Source organism: Drosophila yakuba, unplaced genomic scaffold (genome assembly GCF_016746365.2).
Source record: "Drosophila yakuba strain Tai18E2 unplaced genomic scaffold, Prin_Dyak_Tai18E2_2.1 Segkk17_quiver_pilon_scaf, whole genome shotgun sequence".
In the NCBI taxonomy this organism is placed as follows: domain Eukaryota; kingdom Metazoa; phylum Arthropoda; class Insecta; order Diptera; family Drosophilidae; genus Drosophila; species Drosophila yakuba.
Genome location: NW_025048789.1, coordinates 14,723 through 25,387, shown reverse-complemented (window position 1 = coordinate 25,387; position 10,665 = coordinate 14,723). Strand labels below are relative to the sequence as shown.

General features: G+C 41.7%; 2 protein-coding genes across 2 annotated transcripts; both read left to right on the top strand.

The window, feature by feature from the left end:
* Positions 1-220: 220 nt before the first annotated feature.
* Positions 221-2,839, top strand: LOC120322235. The gene is made up of 2 exons (XM_039377288.2): positions 221-443; positions 498-2,839. The coding sequence occupies exons 1-2, from the start codon at positions 289-291 to the stop codon at positions 2,734-2,736; spliced, it is 2,394 nt and encodes a 797-aa protein (XP_039233222.1). The 5' UTR covers positions 221-288; the 3' UTR covers positions 2,737-2,839.
* Positions 2,840-7,845: 5,006 nt separating this feature from the next.
* LOC26534496 lies at positions 7,846-10,464 on the top strand. The gene is made up of 2 exons (XM_039377289.2): positions 7,846-8,069; positions 8,124-10,464. The coding sequence occupies exons 1-2, from the start codon at positions 7,915-7,917 to the stop codon at positions 10,360-10,362; spliced, it is 2,394 nt and encodes a 797-aa protein (XP_039233223.1). The 5' UTR covers positions 7,846-7,914; the 3' UTR covers positions 10,363-10,464.
* The last annotated feature ends 201 nt before the right edge of the window (positions 10,465-10,665 follow it).

The window sequence follows — 10,665 nt, the reverse complement described above, 5'->3', positions numbered from 1 at the left end:
TTATATGGTCGGAGACGCTTCCTTCTGCCCGTTACATACTTTTCAACGAATCTAGTATACCCTTTTACTCTACGAGTAACGGGTATAAAAACCTAACCCAATAGAAACAATATATGATAAAAATTTTATGATAAATAGTTTAATAATTTTCACAACGATAATATACAATTCTGTCGTTCCGATAGGATATATTTCAAACAAATAACTTAAGGTTGCCACCCATTGAGTTGTAGAGTGCGTGGAAAAATTTGGCATCTAAAAATTCAGTCCGATTACATTTCTAACAAAATGCCACGTACTTCTTTATTTGATGTAGATGATGACCAACAGTTTCTTAAAATGGCCAGCGGTGATGCGGTAAACTATCCTAAGAAAAAGAGCACAGAACCCATCTACAATCAAGATGGCTTTTCGGAATATGATATCCAAAGACCGTGCTCCAGGTAAGAACTTAAAAAAAACAGTCATATTTAATATGAATTTAATTTCATATTCAGCGCTTTTCGAACCGTAAATGAACCGCACCCAAACCCCATACCCTCCAAGTTCCGCATCGACAATGTTGTTCCGGACTTTGGACTCGAGGAGAATTCTAACGTGCTTCCCAAAAACTGGCAAATGCCACCTCCAAGTTCATCAAGCATTGTCAAGAGTCGACGATGCCCCAACGAAGGAAAAATATCTCCAAATGTGCGTCAAACTGTTCCAAAACCTACCGTCGATACAGAACCCTCACCGCTGACACCCATCAAGGGGCCTTTGGTGGATGAGTATGATACAGAAATGTTGTCGTCAGAGGATATTTGGAAGCTCTGTATGGATGCGAAGAAGGGGCTTATAAAGCCCTCGGATGCTATATGGCCTTTGTTTTGCATGGAGTATTTGGAGCCTTCCAAAACTCCACCTCCGAGTTTAACGGAATCTCAAAACTCCAATGAATTTCCTCCGAAAACAGTTCGAGTTGACAAAAACCGATATAAAAAGAATTCTTTTGAAACTGGTTTTGAGAGGAAAGTCGGAAAAGATGAGTGGCGGGTCTTGGATCAGTGGATAGAATCGGAGGGGCTCAACGGATCCTATAATGATATAGAAGAATCGGATTCAAAGGGAAAGGTCGATAGTGACGCCAAGAAGCCTCGGATTCTGGACAATGAAGATGTCGCCTTTGCTAGCTGCACCATTGGAATCGAAGAGGAGCGGGCCATCAACGGATCCCATAATGATATAGAAGATTCGGATTCAAAGGGAAAGGTCGATAGTGACGCCAAGAAGCCTCGGATTCTGGACAATGAAGATGTCGCCTTTGCTAGCTGCACCATTGGAATCGAAGAGCAGCGGGCACTCAAGGAATGGATAAAATCGGAGGGCCTCAACGAACCCCACAGTGATATAGAAGAGTTTGATATGTTATTAAGCCTAGCCAGAGATCATGAGAAGAATCATGATCTTCTGATGGAGTTACTAAAGCCCAAGGATCTTATCTCCCAGGAAAAGGATGTTTGGAAAAAGTTTTCTCCAAAGGTGTTCGAAATGCCGCAGAAACCTGATTCCGTAGAGCCTGAGTTGTGGAAACCCCCACCCAACGAAAAGGTTTCCGTTGAAAATATTCCAGAAAAGGAACCAGAGAAAGCAACTGAATTCATTGTGGAAAAACCAGAAAAGCCAGTTATCCTCGAGGTCAAAGACATTAAAACATTGCCCCCGAGGCCCGAGGCTGAGGAAGCTACCCAGAGTTGGCTACAGCAATGCAGTGAAATCATTTCCCAACAAGTGCAACTCCTCATCTATGAGGACGGTTCCAACAATCCAACTGCTGCAGAACCAGAGGCCATTGACTTCGAAACCGAGATCAGCGAGGAGCAAATGAAGCCCCGAGTCCTGGGAGAAAGCAACAGAAATGTCTCAGCGGAGACTGGATGGCAGAATAGCTTCACAGTTTTCCTCGAGGACTTCGAGTACATCATTGACCAAACCATGACGGAGTTCAGGGACCCCCAAGCTAAGAGACTGCGCTCAAAGTGGAACCAGCAGTTCGGATCAAAATCGGTGGAGAATTTGAGGAGATGTCTTCTGCTTCCGCCTCTGCCAGATCACTTGGACCAGTGCCTCCAGAGGATTAGAATCCTAAGGCGTCCCAAAAGGCGCAAGGTCGAGGAATTTCGCATGCACGTCGATATGAATTTTTGCAAAATGTATTGCACACTGAGTATGAATACGAACTTGGATCTGAAAAATACGGTTAGGTTCCTAAGAAACGCCGTTTACAAAAACGACATCGATGTGATCCAAATCCGGTATGAGGCCACACAGATAGCCTGGATTTGGTCCGATGGCAGTGTCTTGATAATCAATGGAAGAGGCCATGCGATGCTTGCCGAAACACAAAGGGATCTGATGTTTAGGACCCTTGGGAGGGCGAACTTCAAAGCCGACCCCTCAAACAAGCTTCTACATCTGCGTCTCATTTCCTGCGCCCACTTTCCATTTGGGATCTCTTTGCCGGTGTTCACTGCGTTAAGCGTTCTTTCTCCAGAGCCCCATATGCAGTATGTCTACTACGTGGACAAGGCAGTTCCCGGGGTGGCGGCCCGTGTTCATGAGACGGGAATGGTCCAGGTGTTTGCCATGACCACGCGTGAGGCGGATAATATGCTGAAGAAACTGTACCTTCTTACGGCCAATCACCGAAAGGCCACCAAAGACGTCATCAAAAAGAAACCAATGGACTACGACTGACAAAAAAAAAATTTAACTTACGAGTTACAAACAGAATGATGTAAGGATGTGATCGAAAATAGAATAGTAATTATAATAAAGCTGAGAACGCTTTGGTAAACAATTCAATGGCTCAAAAGTCGGTTCAATCATTATTTTGTTCTTTAGAATGAATAGGCGTGGAATTCTTGCTCTGCTATCAGATACCTGTTACTCTGCTATTGATTAGATTTTAATTAAACATAGATTTTACAAAGATTATACATACTGCAGAATTGCTAAGCCAACATTTCACTAGTATCAATATACCCTCTGCCAGGGTGTGCAAAGTAAGCCGTATAACTATGTATCCTCCAAATATTTTCTGTCCCTCAAAGCAGTTTTTAATTTTGTAGTCATGCAAATTTCGTTTCCTTTCCTTGGCTTGAACATTTGTCTCAGCAGAAGTTAATTGGTTTTTTTTTCGGAAGAAGTGCCGCTTGAGACGTCGACTTGGGGGACTTTTTTCCCCTTTTTAGTTGCTCCCGGGGTAGTTTTTTTGTTGCTGTGGCTTTGGCGTTGGTTGGTGTCTTGGTGGAAAACAGAAGGCTTAAAAGGGGATACACAAAGGATTTGAGCAATCAAGTGCGCTTTTGAGCACGCAGACCGATAACAGTTTTATTCACGATCGCTTTATCCAGCCTCTTATTTTCCTGGCACCTGCCATTACGTTGAGGGCTAAGAAGAAAATGTGCTTCGCCCTCAGTTTTTTTCAAAGTCATAACTATGCTGGGATTTCAATGTGCGCCCAAAGGAACCCACACGTAAGCGCCATAAAGTCCCATAAGGAAAGAAAAAAGGAAAAAATAAGTAAGGAAACGGGGCATACAACTTCAAGTAGTTGGGTCCAAATGTCTGCACGGCTTTAGCCAGCAAAAACAATACGGCCCGGAAGGGCGGACACAGAAAAAGAATTCCGAGCGCTCTGGCTTTTGTCTTAAGTTTCACTTGAACGTCGAACGCACACACGCAAGCACTCGGGTGAAGGGACATTTAAATTCTGCAGCGGAATGCACCTATGGGCATAGGGGATTCCGGGCTCGGGGCATTTTAATCATAAGACTCTGGTGCCTTTCTAGCCCAAGAGCCAATACGAATTTCGCCCACTTAATTCAATGCATATTCGCCCAGCATCCAGTTTGATTGAGCTTAAGAATGCACTTACAAGCAGCTGTACTTCGTGAACGAGGCAGTTCCTGAGCTAAAAGGATAATAATCAGAGATAAGGCAGGAGACGAAGGAAAGTCGTAAGATAATCGGATGCAGCTACAGTCGCCCCTTAGGCCAAAAGGATGGCCCGGAAAAAACAGGGAAGCGGCTTGTAAGCCATTCCACAGCCACATACCTGCAATCAGGACCAACCAAAGCCAGAAAGCAGGTTAAAAGAGCCCGGAAGAAAGACAGGCAAGCAACAATGGAAGGGCTACCAAAAATGCAACTTCCAGCATAATACATCAATAAATACAAGAAACAATAACACCAATAGTATTATTTACATAAAAAAATGTGCATCAACACAAAGCTTTATACTCAACTTACTAAAGCCATTAAGTTTCCTAATTAAAATTTTAAACTAAAGAACAATAATATTATATATACTTGTACATAGTAAAATTCCTATTCCCTTTGATTTTTAATAGAATCTCACAAAACATTTAAAATAAATCGATATTCTCGTTAACATATTTTAAATGGTTTGCTAACTTACATAGTTTTGGAAATTATGATTTATGTAGTTCAGTTTTTCTGACATAAAACCTCTGTTTTTCTTCAATTCTATTGGTTTAGCTGGTGAAGTAAATTTGAAATAAACCCATTTAACTAGTCCCGTATCCTTTTGCTTTTCGAAAGCGACTAGTTAAAAGATATCCCAATTTTAGCAATGCCACTGTTGGCCATCTGCATCCACAGCTTTCCCTGGCTTAAAGGGGTTCCATTTCATTTATGGCCACATGCAGTCGGCTTTTTTCAAGTTAATCCAATCAATGCACTCGCATTTCTCGGCACAATCAAATTCTAGTTACAATTTGAGGACTTGGAAGCCTGGACACATATGGCACAGTTAGAAACGAAGAAATAGAGTGAAACGGGATGGAACAGAAAAGGGACAAAACTACACGACGGTTAGCCAACTGGATGGTTAAGAATTTGCCACAATAGACAAAGAATTTATGAGACGCTTATGAAAGGCTTTCCAGCTCAGTCCCTTTTACCTAATGACAGAGTTTCACTTTTTCTGCACGAAAGTGAGGGCAAATGGGTGAGCCCATGACAACGATGTTCTTCGGTCTTACATCAGTAAATTAACGCATCTGGGTCAGCAAAGTGAATGCAGTTTCCCACAGAAAAAGAGTATTGGATATCAATGTTTGGTATACAAAGCAGAGCTTGATTTTCATATTAATTATTATATAATTCCGTTTGTTATATTTTTATTTGATGAAAAAAGTTGTAACACCTGATTATAATTGTAATTATTATACACTAATCATGCACTAATATTCTCATTTTCCGCATCGTAGAGCACATTTGACTAAAATCTCTGTCCTAAAAATCACGGCAAATCACTGTGCATATGTTTACATTTGAATGTTTTCCATTTCCTGTTACTCAGCAATTTCCACCAACAAAACAAAAATAAACAGGAAACGTAAAAAAGAATAATATTTATAATTAAATTAATAAGAAACAGGATCAAAAGCCGTCTGGTAAGGGGCGCAAGGCGACTCCAATGGCCAGCAGGCGTCGATAAATTAGCATAGCAAAACCATTAGAGGAGGATCCAGTGTATCCTTAAAGTGGATTTCTTAAATAGAAAAATGAAAAGCCGCAGGATAATGAACTTTTCGGTATAGGCTAATACAGGCAGTGCACTGCATTCCCCCAGCCAAATGAAAACATCTAGGTGAGTTCAAGAACTGTCCAGGCGACGTCGGTAGGCTTCGGCGCCAGGACTAGACTTAGGCTTTTCTTTTTGTTTCAGGATGCTCGCTTCCGTCGAACAGGACCTAATAGGTTCCGTCGTCTTGGCCGAACACACATTAAGTATACGCCCTGTCTGGAATGCGTATAAGTGAAATAATAGGTGAATACCTTCTAACTTTTTGAAATACCGTATTGCATTTTTCCATACTCTATACAATTTACTAGTCTTTTAATTTTAAAAAATCCCTTTAAATGCTAAATAACGTTAAATTTATTCGCTTATATTCTTCCTAGTATTCAGACATTTTGTTCTTTTCTGCCTAAAGTGTTTAGAGACTTGGCTCAGCTATTATTGCCAGAATTCGGCTGTCTCCAGATAGCTTCACATACCTCCGTGCTAGCAGAAAGGGATAGACTTTTGCATTTAATCTTATGAATCTTTGAACATACTTTAGCACTTTGACACTTTTGCCCATCGCCTGCGGCGGCGAAGGAGGCAAGCGAAGGCAAACAGTTTTTGTTCGGATTTTTAGACTTTGCTAGCAGCACCAGAGTGCCATTAGTGTGTGGTAAGGGGGATCCAAGCGGATCCAGGGAAGCTCAGGTCCTCATTTTTGTGTGGCGACTTTGGGAAGTACCCGAGATTGTTGGCAGTTGATGGAAAAATGCGGCTTTTAGATGGTGTATGAATGAATACTACGTGCCTGAGTGGCACAGTAATATGGTATATCTATGGCGTATTTTCGCAATAGCTACTTTAATACAGACACATAGCACTAAAAACCTTCCCATTGAATTCGGGGTGCACCAGATACCAGATTATAGAATGGGAAATCAAAATAAATATTCCATTACAAGTGCTTACTTGTGAATTGTAATATTTAAACAATATATTCTTATACCCTTTACTCGTACAGTTCATGCGTCTGTCCGTCCGTCGAGATCCCAGAAACTATAAGCTTAAAAGCTAGAAAGTTGTGTATGAGCATCAGACTCGAGAGACAGAGACCCAGCGCAAGAAATACTTATTCGCTGTATAACGGGTATCTGATAGTCGTAAAACAGGACTATATAGTTCTCTCTTGTTTTTAAACGACTCAAAAGGTAAATACAAATACTCAACTTCAAATCTCTCTAAACTAATTGACTGTCATTTAAATCAAATGTTTAGAAGCTTCTAGAAAATTGAAAGATAAACTAAAAGCTTAAGTCCGCAATTTAAGGATATTTTACTTATACAAAACATGCACAATTGGTGTGAAAGATAAGTTTCAAATTCCGCGACCACACCACACAAAAAAATATATTGCAGCATTTCAAATTGAAGAAAAACAGCCTTAAAAACATTGCAAGAATGTTTGGGGGATTAAGTCTGTGCTGAAAACGAACGTTTGCTTTTATTTTGTAGCGTGCCATTGGAACTAAATGGAAAATGAAAAATTTATAGAAATTTAAATGCAATGGCTGCTCCAAGTAAAGCTGGCTAAAAGACCCGGGCTTCGAATGGGTTACGTTACGGAATTAAACTGAAAAAGAGAGAACGCTATAACCGAGTTCCCCGACTATCTGATACCCGTTACTCAGCTAGTGGAAGTGCGAAGGAGAGTCTTCAACACTGACGGTTTTTGGTGGTTTGTGGGCGTTAGAAAGGGGGGTGGCAAAAACTTTTTTGGCCAATCGATAGAAATTTATAAGACTAATAAAAAACTGAAAAAATATGAAAACATTTTTCAAAAGTGTGGGCGTGGCAGCTTTGGGCGGTTTGTGGGCGTTAGATTAGGCGTGGCAATATAAATCGACAAACTGCGTTTATGTCTCTGGAGTCTGTATGCTTAATCTCAACTTTTTAGCTTTTGTAGTTCCTGAGATCTCGACGTTCATACGGACAGACGGACGGAGATGGGCAGATTGGCTCGGCTATTAATCCTGATCAAGAATATATATACTTTATATGGTCGGAGACGCTTCCTTCTGCCCGTTACATACTTTTCAACGAATCTAGTATACCCTTTTACTCTACGAGTAACGGGTATAAAAACCTAACCCAATAGAAACAATATATGATAAAAATTTTATTTTAAATAGTTTAATAATTTTCACAAAGATAATATACAATTCTGTCGTTCCGATAGGATATATTTCAAACAAATAACTTAAGGTTGCCACCCATAGAGTTGTAGAGTGCGTGGAAAAATTTGGCATCTAAAAATTCAGTCCGATTACATTTCTAACAAAATGCCACGTACTTCTTTATTTGATGTAGATGATGACCAACAGTTTCTTAAAATGGCCAGCGGTGATGCGGTAAACTATCCTAAGAAAAAGAGCACAGAACCCATCTACAATCAAGATGGCTTTTCGGAATATGATATCCAAAGACCGTGCTCCAGGTAAGAACTTAAAAAAAACAGTCATATTTAATATGAATTTAATTTCATATTCAGCGCTTTTCGAACCGTAAATGAACCGCACCCAAACCCCATACCCTCCAAGTTCCGCATCGACAATGTTGTTCCGGACTTTGGACTCGAGGAGAATTCTAACGTGCTTCCCAAAAACTGGCAAATGCCACCTCCAAGCTCATCAAGCATTGTCAAGAGTCGACGATGCCCCAACGAAGGAAAAATATCTCCAAATGTGCGTCAAACTGTTCCAAAACCTACCGTCGATACAGAACCCTCACCGCTGACACCCATCAAGGGGCCTTTGGTGGATGAGTATGATACAGAAATGTTGTCGTCAGAGGATATTTGGAAGCTCTGTATGGATGCGAAGAAGGGGCTTATAAAGCCCTCGGATGCTATATGGCCTTTGTTTTGCATGGAGTATTTGGAGCCTTCCAAAACTCCACCTCCGAGTTTAACGGAATCTCAAAACTCCAATGAATTTCCTCCGAAAACAGTTCGAGTTGACAAAAACCGATATAAAAAGAATTCTTTTGAAACTGGTTTTGAGAGGAAAGTCGGAAAAGATGAGTGGCGGGTCTTGGATCAGTGGATAGAATCGGAGGGGCTCAACGGATCCTATAATGATGTAGAAGAATCGGATTCAAAGGGAAAGGTCGATAGTGACGCCAAGAAGCCTCGGATTCTGGACAATGAAGATGTCGCCTTTGCTAGCTTCACCATTGGAATCGAAGAGGAGCGGGCCATCAACGGATCCCATAATGATATAGAAGATTCGGATTCAAAGGGAAAGGTCGATAGTGACGCCAAGAAGCCTCGGATTCTGGACAATGAAGATGTCGCCTTTGCTAGCTGCACCATTGGAATCGAAGAGCAGCGGGCACTCAAGGAATGGATAAAATCGGAGGGCCTCAACGAACCCCACAGTGATATAGAAGAGTTTGATATGTTATTAAGCCTAGCCAGAGATCATGAGAAGAATCATGATCTTCTGATGGAGTTACTAAAGCCCAAGGATCTTATCTCCCAGGAAAAGGATGTTTGGAAAAAGTTTTCTCCAAAGGTGTTCGAAATGCCGCAGAAACCTGATTCCGTAGAGCCTGAGTTGTGGAAACCCCCACCCAACGAAAAGGTTTCCGTTGAAAATATTCCAGAGAAGGAACCAGAGAAAGCAACTGAATTCATTGTGGAAAAACCAGAAAAGCCAGTTATCCTCGAGGTCAAAGACATTAAAACATTGCCCCCGAGGCCCGAGGCTGAGGAAGCTACCCAGAGTTGGCTACAGCAATGCAGTGAAATCATTTCCCAACAAGTGCAACTCCTCATCTATGAGGACGGTTCCAACAATCCAACTGCTGCAGAACCAGAGGCCATTGACTTCGAAACCGAGATCAGCGAGGAGCAAATGAAGCCCCGAGTCCTGGGAGAAAGCAACAGAAATGTCTCAGCGGAGACTGGATGGCAGAATAGCTTCACAGTTTTCCTCGAGGACTTCGAGTACATCATTGACCAAACCATGACGGAGTTCAGGGACCCCCAAGCTAAGAGACTGCGCTCAAAGTGGAACCAGCAGTTCGGATCAAAATCGGTGGAGAATTTGAGGAGATGTCTTCTGCTTCCGCCTCTGCCAGATCACTTGGACCAGTGCCTCCAGAGGATTAGAATCCTAAGGCGTCCCAAAAGGCGCAAGGTCGAGGAATTTCGCATGCACGTCGATATGAATTTTTGCAAAATGTATTGCACACTGAGTATGAATACGAACTTGGATCTGAAAAATACGGTTAGGTTCCTAAGAAACGCCGTTTACAAAAACGACATCGATGTGATCCAAATCCGGTATGAGGCCACACAGATAGCTTGGATTTGGTCCGATGGCAGTGTCTTGATAATCAATGGAAGAGGCCATGCGATGCTTGCCGAAACACAAAGGGATCTGATGTTTAGGACCCTTGGGAGGGCGAACTTCAAAGCCGACCCCTCAAACAAGCTTCTACATCTGCGTCTCATTTCCTGCGCCCACTTTCCATTTGGGATCTCTTTGCCGGTGTTCACTGCGTTAAGCGTTCTTTCTCCAGAGCCCCATATGCAGTATGTCTACTACGTGGACAAGGCAGTTCCCGGGGTGGCGGCCCGTGTTCATGAGACGGGAATGGTCCAGGTGTTTGCCATGACCACGCGTGAGGCGGATAATATGCTGAAGAAACTGTACCTTCTTACGGCCAATCACCGAAAGGCCACCAAAGACGTCATCAAAAAGAAACCAATGGACTACGACTGACAAAAAAAAATTTAACTTACGAGTTACAAACAGAATGATGTAAGGATGTGATCGAAAATAGAATAGTAATTATAATAAAGCTGAGAACGCTTTGGTAAACAATTCAATGGCTCAAAAGTCGGTTCAATCATTATTTTGTTCTTTAGAATGAATAGGCGTGGAATTCTTGCTCTGCTATCAGATACCTGTTACTCTGCTATTGATTAGATTTTAATTAAACATAGATTTTACAAAGATTATACATACTGCAGAATTGCTAAGCCAACTTTTCACTAATATCAATATACCCTCTGCCAGGGTGTG

Coding starts and splice junctions, on each gene's coding strand:
- LOC120322235 (XM_039377288.2), top strand. CDS start 289: ATGCCACGTACTTCTTTATTTGATGTAGATGATGACCAACAGTTTCTT. Junction 444..497: donor ATCCAAAGACCGTGCTCCAG/GTAAGAACTTAA, acceptor TTTCATATTCAG/CGCTTTTCGAACCGTAAATG.
- LOC26534496 (XM_039377289.2), top strand. CDS start 7,915: ATGCCACGTACTTCTTTATTTGATGTAGATGATGACCAACAGTTTCTT. Junction 8,070..8,123: donor ATCCAAAGACCGTGCTCCAG/GTAAGAACTTAA, acceptor TTTCATATTCAG/CGCTTTTCGAACCGTAAATG.